Consider the following 20314-nt stretch of genomic DNA (forward strand, 5'->3'; position numbering starts at 1 on the left):
GAGAATAGACATTTTATAAAACATATGTATGCAATTTTATTTTATCAGGGATATCTTTCACATCTAATGGTACTAATGACATACATAGTGTGAAAAATATCCGTTTTTTAGTCGTATTGTGACACGAAAGATTCCGTAATTACTGAAAATTGCAAGAGGGTTCACCATTCCGTAATTCTAAACGAGTTTGATTTTGCAATTCTGAATGAGCCAGTCTAGAGGGGATTTTCAGGTTGTGGTGTGGTTGCCGAAGTATTTTCAGGGCTTTTGAACATAAAGTTGTAAAGTGAAGATTTTGGTTTTGATAGTTCACAACGAAAGAATTATGATGGTAGTCGACTTCAAAACTTTGACGATAACGTTTCCAACATAAACTGCAAGTAAAGCAAGGAGTCGATTATGAATTTTACAACTAAATCTTGATTTTAGACGTTTGATCAGTAAACTTTTGCAAATCATTGTTTCAGTTTATTAACTTTTTGAACAAAAATCTGGCGTAGGAGTAAAACAATGGTTTGGCGTTTCCTGAGCGATTCATCTAAAATTCCCTGTAATGAATTTGTAGAGATCGTTGGAAATGCTCTCCACAACGGCGTGGAGGATTGTGCGTAAACAATGTTGTCTTGGGGGCTCTGGGGGGCCCTCCAAATGCCAATCAATGATATAGGGGGCAGTGCGCGCGCGCGTCGCACCTGGAGCCCAACTTCGGCCCATTCTATTCGCGATTTCGCCCCGGTCGGCCGCGATAATGTGAACTGTTGATCCTCGCTCACGATATTCTGTTTATCCTTTACGGCATGGTGTAAAGGTAAGGGACCGTTTTGTTGTTGTTTCGATGTTCGTACAGTCTCACCACCAGGATTTCGGGGATTTGTCTTTGATACTCCCAAAATCTTGATCTTTAAGAAGATCGCACAAATAAATTTCTTTTTTGTTGGAGATCGACGCGTTTTTTTTTTGTCCATTGAGGATGAAGCTACAGGTTTTCCATCAATCTCTGAATGAAAATGACACAGTTAGACAGTCGTAACCAATAAAAAGTTAAATAGCTTTGTAGTTTTATGTCCGGAGTAATTTCCCTCCACAGTTAATGTCGGACGAGTTCCAACTTACTGAAAATTGGTTTGATGGATGAGTTTTTTGCGGTGATGTGGGCGGATTTAGCATGCAAATAAATTCTGCAATAACCCAAAAATGATTGCTAATTTTATAACTTTTGCAGGGATAGATCTACCTTAATTTGCGGCCCTACACAGCGTTTATTTTCGTTTATATTTCTAGAGGAAATGAAAAGTAATAAATATGATCTCTTCTTAGGCTCAGATTTTATTAAATTCTGCAACCTAGCAATGTCATAGACGGAGGTAAAATGTCACGATGCAAATTACTTTAAAACAAACGCTTAAAAATTTTATGCGATAAATCTTCATCCCATTTAGCTCGCGTTAATTGGAAATAAAACTTTCGAACAAATTTTGAAGTAGTTCTCAATTGTGCAGAAAGCTAACGCATTTTTAAGAAAATAAACATTAAAGTTTGTGACTTAAATTGCAAATTGTCAAACTTTGAACAATAAAGACTAATAATATGATGTTATCCGCGCGACAATTTGCGTTAAAATTTCCAAATGCCTGCATGTTGTCTAATTATAACACTATTGATTTTGAGTAATATTGCACTCTCCAATTTTATGTACACCTGGACTGCAACCGTATTTTTCTTAATTATTTAGTACACAATTAGGCATTATTGACGAGTAAAATCCACATACTATTGATATCAATTTTGCGGATTCTGGATAAATACAGGTTTTAACTTTCATTCTACGCCCATATTGAGAATACAATGAAAAATGCCTTTTGACATGTAATACTCTTTTACTCAAAGCCACGCACTCGTAAATATGATCAAAAGTATCAAAGCGAATGAAAACTGTGAGCTCGTCACGGTAGCAAATGTATAACTACATATTTCACTTAAAAACCTTTTTAGTAGTTATAGATAACAACCAGTTATCGACAATTTTCAATACATGGGTAACTGCATTTATAAATAATGTAACATGAAATCATTTTTACTATTTATTACCAGAACTGTCTACTGTAATCTAATAAATGTAACAAATTGTCGAACAACGAATAAATAAATTTTCCCTAAAATTTAATTTAATATTATTTGAAAAGCGGGCAAAACGCTCTCCTTCACAAATCACTTAATGTCTAAAATTTTAGGACGCCGACGCCTTCATTACAATCGACAATTTGGGATTTATTAAAAAATCAGCACGTTTTTGCTGCAGTCAATATTTGAGTAACCCCGTGATTGCGACTTTATGAAAGGGGTTAACAAACTAAAGAATGACAAACAGTAACTTTCTTTTATACTAAATTTAATTTCCCTTTTGCTCTCGTAAAAAATTACTATAGTAGGTACTTTTATTTGAATTGCAAAGTTTGCAATTTTATAAATGAAACTCTTTTCAGTCTTTTCGTTATTGTGTTTGAGGTCTGTAATATTATGAAGGGGAGATGGGGCCGACTGACTCAATTAAGACATTGTGTTTTCTGAAAAATAACTTTTAACATTAAATAGCAAAAGTCGGCGTGAAATGAGTTTGACAAGCTGCTGAAGATTAATAAACAGAATTGTTATATGAATTCCGGTTCGAATAAATTACGCTTGGATATAAATTCAGTGGGATACAATTTTGACACTTATTTAGGGGTGACTTTATAAATTAGCAGTTTGACGTTTCAATCGATACTTGTAGGAGCAAAAGTAAAAGGTGTATTTATACCAAAGCAAAAACTGTTTTTTTCTATTTGTGGATAATTAAGTGGGTTTTCTCATTTGATGCAACAAATGATGTTCTGGGCGATTTTAAGACTAAATTTTCTATTTTTATGTCTTCAAAGTCACCGTTATATTTTTTCTGTTTGGGGATATTTTTGCGATCATTATTTTTAAAGAAAACTATGAAATGTCTCCCATTTTTCTTCTAGTCGAATATTTCATATTTCACAAATTTTCCGGTTTTCCTGTCTCCGGCTAATTCGCATTTGCATATTTTTTTCCTGCTTCTCAACATACTGGGCGTATATTGATTAATAAATTAACACTTCTGTTACGGGGAAATGGTAATACTGCCTTGCATCAATTTTTGACAAATTTGTACTTCCCAAAAGCTGTCCTTTTTGCTAAGCTTTTTTTCAGGAATTTACGAATTTGATGAATCATCGACTTTCGAGTTCTAAACCCACACTGATGTTCTTCTAGAGATCTTTCCATTGTTCTTGTTAATTTGTTCTTTATTGAAGTAGCCAACACTGTATTCTATGTTCAACAGGGATATCATTCTGTAAGACGAATAGTCTTTTCTTGTAGCTAAAGAGTTTTTCAGCTTTCTGGCGACTGTTTTATAGAACAACGCCCTAAAATGATTTTTCTAGAGTTACAGTAGTTGAAAAAGGAGTCTTTTCTATTACGGCTTATATTTTCAATTTTTGTCATAACATTAATGTGTTGTCTGGAATTTTAATTAAAAGCTTTGAATCCAAACTTTCCTCATCGTTAATTTTGCTAGCTCATATACTACAAGACATAAAAATAGAAACAATGCAATCTGAAGTAAATAAAGTAAGAAATTATTTCAAGAGAATTTTACTGAACAGAACCTTTTTATGATAACCTGATATCTAGTACAAGTTTTTTCAAATTTTTCTTTTTTAGATTCTTTAGATTTTAGGATCTTTTCGATTCTCTACATTCTTTAGGTTTTTAAAATTATCTGGTGTTTTCACAACAAATTCTAGATATGCTTCATAAGATACTTAAATTTTTCTAGGAATCATTAAAATTATCTGAATTCTTTAAGTTTAATCAGATCATTCGTATTCCCTAATCCAGTTTAGGTTCTCAGAATCCTCTCAGTTTTTCAAGAAGTATAGAAATTTTATATTCTTGATAAACTTTAATAAGAACTTTGAATTGATGAATTTCAAATTTGAAAATTGAGAACTCTTTCTAAACCTTAGGATCCATATCTTTTTACCAGTTAGGCAGTCGCTGAGACTGGATTAAACGAATGTGAGGACCTAAATAACTTCCTAAACATGCAAAAGAAACTAAGTACCTCTTTAACCGGCTGATGTTTCATTATAAACATACAACTTTTTTTTAATTTACTTTGTATTCTTTTTGCTGAATTTACTTTGCAACATTTCCACCCCTTAACCGCAACACAAAAATGTGCTTCAATTTAAGTTATGAATCCTTAACATTATGAATGTTTTCACGCCATGGGCATGGTCGTTTCGGAACAGTACTGAAATTCCTGTTTAATTTACAAGGCACTTGTACGAGTTATAACAGAATGGAGAATATCCAACTCCCGAGTATGATCGAAAACTTGAGATAACAATGTAAATGAAGTCGGAGGAATGAAGTTTCTCTTGAATGATGTGCTAAATTTCCAGTATATTTAACGTTGTTAAAGACGACCGAACGTCTTCAGTTTGTCGACCACACCAAGATTTTTTACCTCAGTCGTGCAAAATGATTCTTTACATGCTAACAATTTGATAGCATTAATTTTTCTTGCGATAAGGAAAAATGAGTCTCTGATGTCCAATCTTTAAAGTAGGTCGAACCATAATTCTGAAAGTGCGTTTAAATAAAATTAAATGAACTTTACACCACGCTAGGATTTAATAGATCAATAACCTTGCGTGTACAACGTCAATTTAGCGGTTCAGTTTCATTTTGTAATTTATTAAAATTCACCTGACACTTTTTTATTATTAATTTTTAGCAGATATACTTAAGAATCAGGTTAGATATGATATCAGTCGGAAAGAAACGAGTCGGAAATAAAAAGTGAACGATCGTAGAATATAGATGAAGCTTCGGAAATAACACTAGTGAAGATGAAGAGTGAGCTGGAATTAAAATTTAAATGAAGTGTGCTGCAGTTTCAACGCGTCATAACACTTCCATTACAAAAGGTTAAGTATAAATTGTTAACTCGCACTAAATTTTAAAGTGCTTCTCGATGTTGAGAACTCCCGATATGCTTAGTTGACATGTAAATTTACTTTCATCCTGTTTTAGCCTTCAAATATTCTTTATCCTAAGTAAAACTCCATTTTCGATTTATCTGTCTTCGTGGTTTTTATGGCAACTTTCATTGGTCGTACAAATTAAAAATAGGTTTTATAGCAAAATTATCTGTGGGTAAGTTTAGTTTTCTCTAGATGTTGTCTCAAAAATCGTAAGTACTGCACTAATTAAATTACTCAACGTTTTAGGAACGTGAGGAAAAACTAAATATCTGCACGTTATACCCAACATTAAGTTCATTGTTGTTCCTTACGGCAATTTCTCTGCTCTTAGAAAATCTGAATGAATGAAACGTTTTTCTTTTCACTGTTGCATTATTAAATTTTCTGAAGTTAACAATAAGATGGCGCGCCGTACGTTCTGAGAGCTTACCTTAACAAAGAATTTTAAATCTACTTGCTTCTTATGTCGGAAGAACTTTTGGAAAAAACCCTGCAGTTATTTATAGAAAAAATTACTTTACAATGTTGTTATAGGATGGAATTAATGACTATATTAACGACCTCAATAACTTTAATGTAGTAAATCTTCCTTCGGCAATATGTTAGCCAAATTGAAATTATGGGGATCTGTATCGGCTGATTAAAAATATTATTGGGGACTGTTATTCAAGCAAGGAGTTTATTACGACATTAATTAGATTTGATTGAATCAGGATTATAATCATATTTCGTTTTCTTGAGCTTTATCGTTAATTTTCAATCAATTTTGATACTTGAAGATGTCACAACTAGTTTTCATATGCCTGCACTAAAATAAGTTGATTACTGATTTGATGCTTTGAGATTAAGTAAACAAGCTTGAAATGTTATTACAGCAAGAGATTTTTTCCATTTCCCGTGGAGTTCGTTTGCATTTTTGATATTTTTTGCTCGACTAAATCACTTTTGTGTCATGTAAACAAATAATTTACATTTCCAAATAATGAAAGAAGAAAGTTATTCGTAGCATACTCATCAAAACACCTACATTGACATTTCCAATTTCATCAATCTCCTTTTTGACACTTTTCTCTAATGCAGTTTACGAATACACAGAAAAGAAGAAGGAAAATTCAATACATGACAACAGATATGCCCATCCAAGCGAAGGTTCAGGAATTACATTAATTTCTTAGATGGAGTAAGAAAATGTTCTTTTAAAGTAATTGTGAAATACTTTTTCTTTTCCAAATTAACACTGAATAACTTTTTCCCGATTCCAAAAAGACGAACGATCTAAACTTTCAAAAGTTTAAACGAATAAGTATTGTCGCTTTTTTCGCTGATGAACGCATCTTGTGACTAAAAGATTGATGATGTCATTTGAGTGTAGAGGAAGACTTTCATTACAAATAAGGTTTCTCTTTTCAGATCTTTCAGCAAGAGATTACAGTAATAAGAAAATCATTTAAATTTGCCGAAGCCAAACGCTGATAGATCAATAATTTGGTTGATCAATCCGTTATTACGATGTATTTTTGGATCATCAATTTCAACAAACAAATTTAGCTTTACCATTAAAATTTGAATTAATTATTTCGTTTAAAGAGCGGATTTGATCAAAAATGCGCAATTATGCATTAACCATTTCGATTTTAATTAATGTAGATGTTTGTTATTGCACATTTTGCACTCATATGCATTTTATTTTTGTATATGTAATATAATAATAAATTATAGACAGGAGAGAAGACACTTTTAAAATTCAAAGACTGAATTTTTTGTTTTTAAAAAATTTAAAAAATCAACAGATTCTTTAGTATTGCATTAACGAATGTAAAGTATTTATATGACCTGAGGTACTAAAAAAGGATGCTCTGGACAGAAACGATATAAAATTACCGGATTTTTAGGATCTAAAGGCCTTAAAGAATTAAATACATGCAAAGATTTAAAGAATTTAAACACAAAAGGATATGAAGGATTCCAACCTGAGAAAATCGATGGATCTGCAATGTAAAAAGTTAACGATAATAAAAATGTGTGCGAACAGATCAGAATTAAAAACTATCTGAACCTTAAAGTAGTCCAGAAAAAAATCGAAATTGAATGGAGAGTTCAAAGACCCTATTGCATATTTTTACATGTCTTTAAAACTTGTTGGAAAATTTGCAATAATCTTTAATTACGATCAGCTAAAAGTTGTCGGGAAAGTACGAAATAGTCATGAATTTCTCATTAAGTCTTGGAAAGCACAACTCTTTCAAACTTTCTCAACTAGACCAGTGATGTAATCTTCAAGTTTCTAGAATAAAGCACAAAATTTCTGAACGTAAATAATACCTGGCTTCTCGAAGTCCTGCTTTTTACGTGTAGCTAAATACCGGAAGATTAATATAAAATATAACCGACAAAGAAAAATGACGTTGTATACCTAGGGACTGACAGTGGTTTGTCAAAGGAATTCTAAGACATAAAATATTCATTCTCTGAAAATTTTCAAGCTTTGTAAAGCACTTCGGGATTAAATTGTGCATAAAAACCTAGCAAGAACGAGATGTGTAGGTACATAATTAAAGAGCAAAAATAGGTTGCTCAATGATATTAATCCTGCTATAGTGAATAACATAAAAAAATCACATTTTCTATGTTGAGCGAAATTATGACAAAACATTTTATCGTCTTTTTTTAGAACTGGGTTAATATTTTGTTTGGTATTAACATGGTGTTAACATTTGTCATCCACTTCGCGTGGGATAGCTGGTAAACAATAATCTTTGTGTTCGCATATCGACTGCCTTGAATAATTTAGTTAACCAGTTATAATGCCACAGTTCTGTGCACATAATTTCATCGATTTTTCAACGTTAATAGAGCGAGCAAAAATGTTGCTAACGAACGTCTACGACGCAGTGCAATAGTGCAATATGAGTGAAAATGTTTTCAGTTGAACTCATTCGTTGTTATCCTGAAGATAATTTCTATGGCAACAGTTTAATGAGACAATTGTTTCTGGGACTCCATCGCCGGGAAAGTACAAAACGATTCAGTTATGGGTGAACTGATTCGATAACATATTTTGAAAACTTGAACCAATATAACATCATCCTACTGGAACATAAATATTATGATTAGATAACTTTTTGTTTGCAATCTAATAGTGGTAACGCCCTTATCGTTATTAGTTCTGCACTGATCGGATGTCACTGTTAATTAAAAACATTAGCTTGATATTCTGACACTGGAGTCGTGCAAACACAATTCGATCGATACTTGCATGACATTTTTCAGTTTTTGTTTATACATTATCCAATTGTTTTAATTTTCAATAACAATTCTATTCAATCAAGAATTTCTGATTCTCTTCTAAGCCTCAGAGTTTTAGTATACTCAACGTGTTTTCACCTACAATTAAAAGATATTATAAAGAAATGGAAAGTTAAAATTAAAAGGACTGTTATGAACGCATTGTGGAATTTAATGTGAACGTGAAGTTGTCAAGTAGTCAATAGCCTCATTAGCAGTAAAAACGAAATCTTTACACCATCTTTAAGATTCGTCGTCCTAATAAACTCCTTATTGAATTACAAAATTACGTTCCGAGCAATCTCAGCTAAGTCTCTTTCATTGGAGTAATTTTACGACGATATAAAATTTCTCGAAAGGGTTAACAAAAATCTGTTTATCCCACCTGAACACGAAAGATTAAAGAGAAGTTTGCCTAAGGAGTAGCGCCTAAACTTCACGTATCCATTAGCACATGTTAAAGGAAATTGAGGAGCAACGGATCAAATTTATCTCGCTGAATAGAAGGGTTATGTGCATTCAGCGGATCCTAGGAAAGCTACAATGAGTTATATTCTGAAACAGCGTGATCGAGATTGCGAATAGGGTCACGTCACAGTCAGGGTTATTCTATAAAACAAAGTGACATTTAGGTTTGGCCCCTTTGACAGGATTCCCCATCAAACTGGTGAGGATTCTGTCGCACTACATTTCGATATTCAATCATAAGGCGGATATAGCTACAATTTAATGGATTAACTATAAATCGAAAAGCGCTGAAACCTGAACATTGCAGGCCTTGATTGAGTGATTAACTATATTGACATTGTTAAGAGTGATAGTAAGTTTGGTCAGAAACTTAATTTGGTATCCACATCGATATTAAATTTAACACTGTCTAATTGTTTTTTTTAATTTGGACGAGGTTTCACATAAAATTCATCATCTTAATTCCAAGTGATCAGTTACGAATTAATAATTAATTTAATATTTTCAGTAAATGTTTAATCATCATATGTAGATTACGGTTATAAAATTAACGTTAAAATTTAACCAGAAGACGATTTTGAGTAAGTTAGAAAACATATTAATGCGCAATTCACAAAAACATCAGTGTTAGTTGCACATGCCTTTTAGGCATAAATTATGAAAATTTCTCCCAATTCTCACACGAAAACCATTTAATATAATTATTTTCATTATCTCCAATATGACGCACAAACCTATACCGCGCTTATCCTGGCTACATGCTTCCGAAAAAATTCCAATTTCATTCCAGCTAATCCTTCATAAATCATGACCAGATTCCATAGAAATACGTGGAATCATGGAATCGGGGAATAATTCTATTGTGAATTGTGAACAATTGTATACATTTTTACATCTATCATTATGTATTAGCGAAATGACTTAAAAACCTGTTTGGAGGTATTTCAGCTTTCTAACCATCCATTAAATTTCATGTATAAATTCGTCAAAGTAAAAAATTATTGCGTTGCAAATATGTATTATTACAAAGCTTTATACAATATCGGAAAATGTAATTTGTTATTAATTTTCAAAATTTAAAACTTTTCACATTAGCTCATTAATTATTATGAATGAAAATCGCGTTATAAACATGCACCTAGGTCTGTTTCATATGGAAATAAAGTTAATATGAACCATGAAAGGATATTTCTATTTCTTTCTGAGTTCCCGTCAAGTTAAATTTAATAATCTCGGAAAGGGAGTGCGTAAATGTCAAGTTGAACCAGTTTACAACTGCATAACATTTCGTAGTTACGTTTTGAACTTTTAAAACGAAGTCGGCGCACTACAAAATATTAAATGTAAACGTTTTCAAAAAAGTCATATCAAATATACATAATTTACCGTCACATGTTCGGTCTTTGCCGGCGTTTAATAGAATTTCATTACACAATTACTCCATCTAAAACAAGCTGAAGGGTATTCTGTGATCTAGGGAACCCCTTTAAACTGTCGTATCTTCCAATATTTCGAGTAGTTAACCGATCCCCTAGATCTGAATAACTTACGAAAACGCAAAGATATTCCTTGTCCAATGTGATGTGTTGCTGCATAAATTGGCTCGAATTCCATTACATCCCATTTGTGGGAAAGGGGATTCCTCAAAACGACCCTAAATTTTCAGTGAAAGAGCACAGCCGTAACGAAGTAAATCTCCGTTCTTTTCGGTGGTGACAATCGGTTGAAAATTACAGGAACTGAAACGTAACACCAGCTTCATTTAATTGGGAGGAACTCGACGGTAACTCTTTATTCTGGTTTTATAGCCCAATAATCGACAATTCTTTTTTCCAAACCTAATTTGTCACAATCTATAAAAAATACGTAACAATAAAGTGGCACGAGGATTGTGAGCCTTTTATTCCATCGGCAGAGTAGCAGCAGAATTGGAGAATTTTGTTTTCCTCTTGGGTGCAACATTCGACAAAATCGCAGACAATGTTGCGGAGAAAATGTTGATTCCAGGATTTGTAACAGTAGATTTGGTCTTAAAAGTTAGTTTCACGAGTCTGAGTTTTTTTTACAAAAATGAAACGCAACCGAAGCGCCAAAACGTGTTTAGAAAAATGGTGGATGCGCCGGGATAAAAAATATTATTAAGACTAATCTTATTAATCCGGAAAAAATCTACCCTAAAGAAGCTTTTCTTAAACAACGTAATGAATGAATTAATTTTTTTGGAAACACAAAATTATCCTGCAAGACCGAAGATAGTCAATTACAGATTTTCCGATAGTGATTGAATCTCGAGAAAACCGTTCACCTTTAATTAATCAAAATGTTATTGAATTTCAGTTCTTCGCCAACCTCATTTTTTTCTTCTACATCAAAATATTAAATTACGTAGTGCTATTTACAGGGAAACCTTTTTTCACACATTTTTAAAGAGCACAAGACAAAACCTGAGGATAACTTTGGGCGTTTAATATGGTTCACTGCTTTTGATTTTAATTTATTATGATCAATTAATCTAATTAAAACTTTAGTAAAACTTTTTATTAACCAATAAGTTTTAAGTATTAAGTTTTATTGAATTTTAAGTACAGAGGAAAAACGAAATTCTCACGAAAAAAAACTTAATCAATAAGCTGGGATTCCATAATAAATTTAGAAAGCTCGTCTCTCAAAGATCCCTCGAGGCCTATATTCACGTCACTCGAATGTTATTACGAACAAATTACAATACGAATGAAATATCTTTCGAATTCTTCTCTACTTGGACTAATTATAATTAAAATTTGTTTGTCGTTTAATTTTTATTTTATTAAAAGAAACCCAGACTAATGGTATTATTAGTGTTATTAGCCAAAATCTTGGAGAACGAGTGGTATTCTACTAAACAAATAACCTTGTGACTTAATTAGATATTTCATTAGATTTTGGATGTAGTATTCATTTGAGAGTACAGCCAGATTATGTCTATGCACACGGTTTGGAATCATGACGAATTATGATGAATACCATTGTCAGCAACAGAATTCTCTTATGAAATATTGTTTGCGATTTCTTTCCGCTTATGCTTCCGTTATGTAGACTCATTTTTACAAATTGTCTCTGTCGTTATTACCCTTCACTTTTAAAAGCTCGAAACTATGATAAATAAAACGCAGATTTTATAAAAAATGCATAATATGCATTTACTTTTAAATGTAAATTTTTAATTTGTTGATAAATTACTTAGGCGGTGGGTTAATGCATACATTAAAGCTTCATAAAATTTGACTTTTAATCCTTATTGTTTAATATTGTACAAAATCTTTTATTAATGCATCGGATACTCTTTTCTACTAGAAACTTATAATAATGAAGAAGAGTTTTTGTTATTTTTTTAGTTGTAGGAATTAATTTCCAAGAATAATTTTTAACCCTGTTGCATACAGGGTGTTCAAAAAATAGCGGACCAACTGATAAGAACGTCAAACTCTAAGACGCTGTGAATTGGAAATGCTGTTTAAAATATTTATTTGAAGCTTTGTACGGGAGCAAAATAACTTTAAATATAGCGAAAAACGGCAACAGCGTTCAATTTTTTCGGTAATTATTAGGAGTATAATTTTGAGACCAGGACAACACTTTGGTAGTTACAATTCGGTACCTGAGAAGCATAAGGGTCTATCTCCAATTTTTGTGAAAACTGAGTTAAATAATGTTTTGTCTTACTCTTTACATCTTCTTTAAGACAGAGAAAAATAATCTCCATCAGATGAAAAACAAACGATTTTAGGTTTCTATAAGGAACTATGTACCAAATCATGTTAGAAGCATAAAGAACCAACTCCTTATAGGTCTACATTTCGAGGTATTTTTTTTACTCAACCGATCCAAACTTATTCAAATTGATGATAAACGCAAGTATATTATATGGGAATACTACAAAAGGAAATTCGTGTATTGTAACATCTCATAAAATGGTATACAATAAAACAGTTTTTTAAGGTTAAATAGTCCATAGAACTTGCTGAATTTGGGTTAATTTTAATATATCTTTATTAGTCATGATTCCTAATAATGTACAAACTTTTTTTGTAAATACATTGTAAATTTTTATTGAAAGTTTCTCTTACTAGGCGGAATTTAGGCCCAGATAATCTACTTTTTCTTAGAAGCATAAGGAACCAAGTGTGAAAGTATGTCCAAAAAAATATTTTTGGATCAAAAGTTACGACTATTACGAACGATTTGAAATAAATAGTCATCAATAACTCGTAATTCGCTCTTAAATTGCATATTTGAAAAGAGATTAGTAACAGCAAGGTGATTTTTTAAAATACCTGTTTTATTGATTTTCTCGAAACTATGATTTATGGAGATAAGCCCTTATGCTTCTGAGGTACCGAATTATTAATAAATCATGTAATTGGTTACTATGGTTTGCAATTAATTTTGATAACACCTGACCAGTAAAAGTCACGAAGTAGATCAAGAACCATTTGTTCTCTTCTTGGTACGCGAATAGTCTTGGGTCCTCCATGATCCTGATAAATTTGGTTCCAATCGGCCCATCTCACGTACCTATTGGGAAATTGCCAGTTAGGAAATTCACAAGCCTTACTGCCCCTTACTGCTTCTCGACTGTTTTCTTCAGGTGTCGGTATATTCAGCAAAATTATACATCTTTAGAGAAATAAACTCCTCTAGTTTGTGACACCTAAAAAATGTTTGACTTTTCTAAACAAATGGTCGTTGTCAGGCACTAGGCAACAATTAATTACTGAATTCTTAAAGTGAAATGTTGCCAGATTAATTTTGCGCTTTTGAGCTTAATTTTAAAAATGCAAAATAACGTTTTGCATCAACATTTAAGGCATTTAAAGACTGTAAGTATGTAAATGTCACCCAAAACATGAACTCTAGTTGAATTTTGTAAACCTTGAGTTCATTGTAAAGAAAAATTTGTGCCATAATTAGCGCCCCTTTAAGTGGCTGTAGATTTTCAACGAAGCACTCAATAATTGATAAAACTTAATTTAGCTACTAGTTATTATCTGAAGATTCACGTAGTGAATAGTTGGTCCGCCATTTTTTGAACATCCTGTATATTGCGATAATGGGATGGATAAAAGTGGGCAGATGCGTTTTCGTTGTCACACATTTCCGCTCTTTAATCATAAATCACTCTCCCGCAACATTTCAGTATAAAACACGATTAAATCCTGCATGTTAAACAAGCATTCGGCTTCTATAGAGCCATTAGTTAGAAATGTCCTGTAGTTACATAAAAAATCGCTTATGAACCACTTCACTTAGTTCCCGCTTCGTAGCTGATTGATTTTCAACAACAACGTCATGTTACTTCTGCAAAGTAACCAGTTTTACTCGAAAGCTGAAGAGAGGTCGTACACGATCTTTTGACAAGTCGACAAATATAATTAAACTCGTATCCATGAGCAAAAGGAAAAAAATCCAGACGGAAATTACATTTCTGGATTATTCAGTTTAAATGGCTGATTCAAGGGAGATATGCCACCAAGAAGAAAACTTTGTTATTATATTTCAAAAACTTTAGAAAATGATTGCTCAGATTTTAATTAACGCTTCATTGGTTCTCTTGAAGTGTGGAGATGATAAGGACTAATTCCGTTTCTGCGGAACCCCAATTAACATAAATTTAATCAGAATTAGTCAAATTATGTGTTTGTTGATAGCTTGACTTACGAAACATCATTTCATTTATTTTGTTATTGTCATGTCGGGGCAAAATTCATTTATAATTTAGTACAATTTACGAGTTCCTAGTCGCTGTTGTGGCAAACCTGTTGATCACCAAAGGATAATGGACAGAATGAAACGTTTTATATCGGCGGTTACAATTTATTCCATTACTTTTATTACAGATCCTGAAAATGACAAATGGATAATGCGCAAAGCAATGCAAATATTAAAATCGTTTTTTTCTCTTCTATATTCATTAATCATTAGCCAAAGTGAAATAAATGTGCTATAAAAGGATCGTTTTCTCACATTTAGTCTGGAATTTAAATAAATGGATTGGTATTAAATTGGTGTAGATGCTGATGCATGTGAAAAGATTTCAATATACGATGGAAATTACTTTCAATGAATTTCAATGTCTCTGATAAAGCATTGGTTTTTAGTTAGCTAGTCGATTTGGGAGATAAAAATTGGCGTGTTTACGAGTGTGATATACATAAAAACGAACATCTGCCACATTTATTTATGTTCGGTTTCAAATTATTGACATTTTTTATTCGGGAGGGATAAACCCGTTAAACGGTTCTTTGCGTGAGTTGATCCCCATTTTTATTTTTCATTTCAAGAACCTCACTATTTATTCAGTTTCAAGAGCAAATTGTGTACAGATAAATTTTCTCAAAGCAATTATTGAAGACATCTTAATTATATTCTGCAAATTTATCATGTAAGTTTATTAAATTTATCATAAATATTATTAACGTTTCCCTATGTGTAAATTTGGTGTGCGTTCTAATAATAAATATAAGGCTGAATAGATAATAATAATTATTATTATGGGTTCCTCAAAATCGTGTTGTACCAATTCGGGATTTTGTTTTATGATTGATAATATTCCCCTCTATTTTATTTTCCATATGACGTCGTTGCCGTTATGAGCAACGCTTTATGACAGCTTTATAACCATAATGATCTGTTATAATATGTCAACAGATGCAATAATTGAATTAATAAAGTGCAGTCATTAATTTTGTTTTGATAAATGCATTTTATATTTTATAGACACATTTTGCACTTTTTTTTCATTATACCTAAAGGGTACATGAATATGTGCGATTAAAATTCCTGAATAAAATTTTGTATTTCATATAAATTTTAAGAGTAGTTTTTAATAGACCATTTAAATCATTTGTATATTTATCTCTTAAACTGGGTGTTTCAGACCAAGCAAATTATTATTAAATAGTTGACATGAATACAGAGGATATCATACACAAGTTCATACAGTTATAAAACAAACAGAAACTTACTCCGTGTTCACAATTAGGTTTTGACATGTAAAGTTTACTTTCTATGAGATCAAACGAACACGCAGGATTGGAATTAAATGCTCAAATACCAGTACCTAGTTTTAGTACTCCCAATGTTTTTGTTAAAATTTTCATTGTTTTAATTAATATTCTATGAATTATCTGAACTAAAACTTTGAGCCCATAAACTAAGTACTAATAATTAATTACTCACTTACTTGTTCTAAAATGCATGTTCTTACCAAGTAGTCAAATTTACAGTAAATAAATTAAACATGCCAGAAGGATAATGCATTGTTTTTTTGCAGAGTGCATCATTGACAGCAATATGAGTTTTTTCAACTCCTTGCAAGAGTATGTGAGCAATAGCGTTGCAGGTCTCAGCTTGAGCCCAAAACGGTAAGTTTTATGTACAATTTTGTCAGAATAAATATTTTTTTATTAAATTTGTGAGACAAACATTTACATTTCTTTATTTAAAACGTGTTTTTAAGATTAAAAAAAAATAAGCATCAAATTGAAAAGTTGCCATAGCAGAAAAGTCGAACCTGTTAACCCTTGCTGATCATAAAAAACTGAGCCAAGCAAAATTTTGTTAATTTAATAAATCAGGCTACAGAACTGTCATTTAAAATGACAATGTCAAATTTTGAAAAAGTGCTAAAAGTCCACAAGAAACGTTCTGAAAGTCAAAATTTCAGATTTATAGGCTGTTCAAATTTGTCTCAATTTTTTTTGAGCAGCGATGATACCTATATAAGTGAACATTAAGATATATCTATCTAGATATTTAACGTGGCTCCTATTTTAAACAAAGAGTTATTTCAAAGTTATTTTACGCTTAGGTTTTAAATTTGTTAAATATTTGTGAAACTTGGAGCAAAAGTTGCGTAATATTTGTATATTTAACCATCAACATTGCGGGGTTTAATTAACACCAAAGTAAACCACTACAGCATATTAAACACTGGAAGACTTTATTGTGTTTGTAGTTACAATTTAAAAGTGCCGGTAATCTACGAAACTGAATTGCATTAATTATTAGTAAAGTGCGAATTATCAATATATCAATTTATAGTGAATATAATTAACTTGACGGGCGTTTTCTTAAGTAACTTTGCGTTTAACAGGAACAATTAATTATGCTCTAAATTTTAGAACTTGGTTCGAATGAAGCACAGTGTCACGACTAAATTCCTCGACAGGGTTTACTACTATAAATTAAACTCATGGCAGCCACAACTTTCTTTAGAATTACATACCTGTACTTGCCTAAACAAGATTCTAGTTTTTCTTTCAAAATATGTATTTGTCAAAATATCCAGAAATTGATAAATGGATGAGTGGTAGCTAAAGCTGGAGGTACACTTACCTTTTGCTTTATTGCAAACAAAACTGAACATCAATAATCTTGTTGGATGTAGTTTTGAAACATCAGTAATTTTTGAGTGGATTATTGATTATCGTTACATTTTAATTCTTCAACTTTTTATTTGCAACCTCAAAAACTCTTTGACCCACAGATTAAAAATTCTCCTACTATAAAACATCTAAAATAAACCAGATCTTTACCGTTGACTCGTTTTTCTCATTTCAATCTCTGAAATATCAGATGAAAGTAGACAATCCGAACGCCCTATGTAAACTGAAATGAACATCCCTCAATCTCAAATGAATCGTTTTATTTCTCAATATTTGCAAAAAAGACTGGCAAGTGGAAGATCCTTTCTCCAATTTTAAAGAGGGCAAGTATTGATTTTACGCATTTTATAATTAAAAAATGCGGTTTTACAGAGTATTGATCCTGAGTTATGCAGACAGGGTGAAACGAGTCGAAAAGTTTAAATTAAATGACTTACATTTGGACTTACAGTTGGGAGGCAAAAGTTTAAGGAAAAATTGGTAATTAAATCAAGTTTATTAAACTTGTACTTGTGCACACTTGTATTTTGGACGAAATTCCTGAGTAGTTTTCTGTTGTAAAATGTAATCAAATGCTCTGCATGTTCATTCCGAATTTTAATTAAATGTAAAAGTGAGAATTTATCTTGCTTTGTTGTAGATATTACATATTTTCTTGAATACAAATGGACGTCATCATTAAATTAAAATGCTGTTTGGTGAAGCGAAAGCGCTGTAATAAAATTAGATTTATTAGAGAAGTCTACTAATTAACTAAGTATATCGTTATAGTATTGATTAATTTTGATAGATGTTAATCGCTTGTTATTCTCTTTAATGCTACGTTTAGCTGTGCACACAATACGAGTCATGTGACTATTGAATTTCAGCGTATTCTCATTTCACTGACTTGGATGATGAAGGATAATGGCCAATACAATGCAGTGAGTGAGAGTCATGGGTTCGTTAGACAGAAATTGAATAAAGATTAGTTCAACTCTCCACACAATAACAGAATACGCAGTTAAAAAGAATTGATCTGCTTAACAAAGACGATTTTTGGAGATTTATTATTTCTATTTGAAGTAGGACAGGCGTAATTTGACAAGCAGTCTGAAAAAGGTATTTTGTAAAGTTAAAGTTTCCATTTAACGAAGTAGCGTCAACTTACATACATCTCGTTTCATGTAAATACCCTCTTGTGTTTCTTGGGTGACGTTCGCTTTTCGATAATGCCCTTTTGATTACTTTCTATCTGTCACGTTATCGAAAATTGTTCGAGCTCTCAGTGAAATTGCCTTCCTTGACAATTTTTTATCGACCACACTTTAAAGAGAGTGAACTCCTTCCGCAAAGTAATAACAAAACGTTTTCTGATTTGTTACTGGGAATTTAATAAGTACCTATTCAATTAAGTACGAAAATTTAATTAACAACAAGTATTCCCTGGAACTGCTTCTAATTTGAACGGCTTTCACCTCGGGAACATTGTGACAACTTGTAACTTTCCAATTACTTCGACCGATCCTATTGACTTATGCTCAAGCTTCCATTTCAGAAACTCTGATGTCTAAAATTACTCTAGTGGAGACTTCGTTAAAAAGCGAGGTCGTTTAAGAAACAAATAATTTCGAAATGACTTCCAATCATTAAAAAGATGAGGCGTTGAGTTGAGCATTTTAATTCCAAGCACGTTCTTCTGGTCAAAGTCCGCAGTAATGAATATTAAATACGATGCGTTTGATTTTTACTAAGCTACAATTTATCGAAGTGCCACAAATTGACCACTCTGTTTTAGTCGGGAGGATTTAGAACAGATTAAAGCGAGCGGACCCAAATTAAACGTGCTGCCTAATTAAAGTCCAATTTTAACTAAACTCCATATTGTATGCTCGGCTTGTGTTCTGAATGTCAAATCAATGCGGTTTTATAAACATTTTGTGACGCGAGGACAAAATTCAACGCTCAACTTAGATTTCAATCCTATTAAAACCAAAACGTTTTGTTGGGAAACTTTATGTTTCTATATTCAAATCCTTTGTTGCGTTTTTCCGATTAAACTTTTTGGTATTATATTTTATATTTCAAAGAATCTACCCCCGGAAAGGAGTAAAGAAGCAACTGGACAATTTTATTTTTTGCTAACTTTGAATGTTCCTCTTTGAAAGGCTTAAGCTTTTGGTTCCTGCAAATTTGTAATGTTATCTAAAACTGATTAACCAAGTCAAGAAAATTGAAATAAAAGAATTAGATTAAATTAATATATTATACCCTCTCAGCATCGAGGTAAAAATTCAGTAAAAATTCAGCTTTGAAGTTTCGTTCTTTGACGTCAAACAAAAAAATAGGTAAATATATCATCAGTACATTAAAATAATAAAAGCAAAATCTCTTGAGATGAAAGCGCTATTCAAGGACGTTACATAAAGGAGATAAAAGTATTAAGGTACTGTCACGCAAATTCAAACTTATTCAGTGTTCTTTACTTATTATGTGCGGTCCTTTGAAAGATTTAAACTTTATATAATTTTTTTAGCAGTGCGTATATCAAATAGAACTAAATATAACTGAAAATCTGCTATTTTCATTCACGTTCTAGACTTTGATTCATAAATCACCTTTTCCATTATGCAAACATAGCTGGTTAGCTAGCTTCCGCTTCCACAGCTATAAATACGATTTTTGACACGGATTACAGTAAGATATTATATTAACGCCGACATTCTGTCGACGGCATTACCGGCCACAAAAGTACTATTTAGAGAAATGAAGCAAATTTTCCAAATTAAGATCCACTAAAATTTATGACGCAATCACACGACACGCACGGCTACGACCGGAGTTTCTACCGTTTATATCTAGGATTCCCATCGTCTCGTCTGGAAAATAAAACGGTCTAGAAAAGAAATAGTAGCTGTTGTTTTCTGTTGTATATTCTAGTTTTATATAGTGTTATCATGTTCCAAACAATAGTTCTAAAAATAGGACGTCTGGGGGCTATAAATAGAAAAATATAAAAAAATCGTAAGCAGAAATTGCAATATTTAAAGAACGAAATGGTGTGCATCAAAATTTGCAATAGCATAAACATGCACA

At 32.0% G+C, this 20314-nt stretch overlaps 1 protein-coding gene across 1 annotated transcript in view; it reads left to right on the top strand.

Moving 5' to 3' along the window:
* Positions 1 to 717: 717 nt before the first annotated feature.
* Positions 718 to 20314, top strand: part of unc-13-4A (BAI1 associated protein 3) — a 41791-nt gene continuing 22194 nt past the window's right edge. Inside the window, exons 1-2 of the mRNA XM_088030257.1 lie at positions 718 to 808; positions 16126 to 16216. Coding sequence (XP_087886383.1) covers positions 16146 to 16216 — 71 coding nt within the window. The 5' untranslated portion in view covers positions 718 to 808; positions 16126 to 16145. The remainder of the gene's footprint in view (positions 809 to 16125; positions 16217 to 20314) is intronic.

This window comes from Gnatocerus cornutus, chromosome 2 (genome assembly GCF_029298725.1).
Source record: "Gnatocerus cornutus isolate USDA-ARS CGAHR chromosome 2, icGnaCorn1.1, whole genome shotgun sequence".
NCBI lineage: Eukaryota > Metazoa > Arthropoda > Insecta > Coleoptera > Tenebrionidae > Gnatocerus > Gnatocerus cornutus.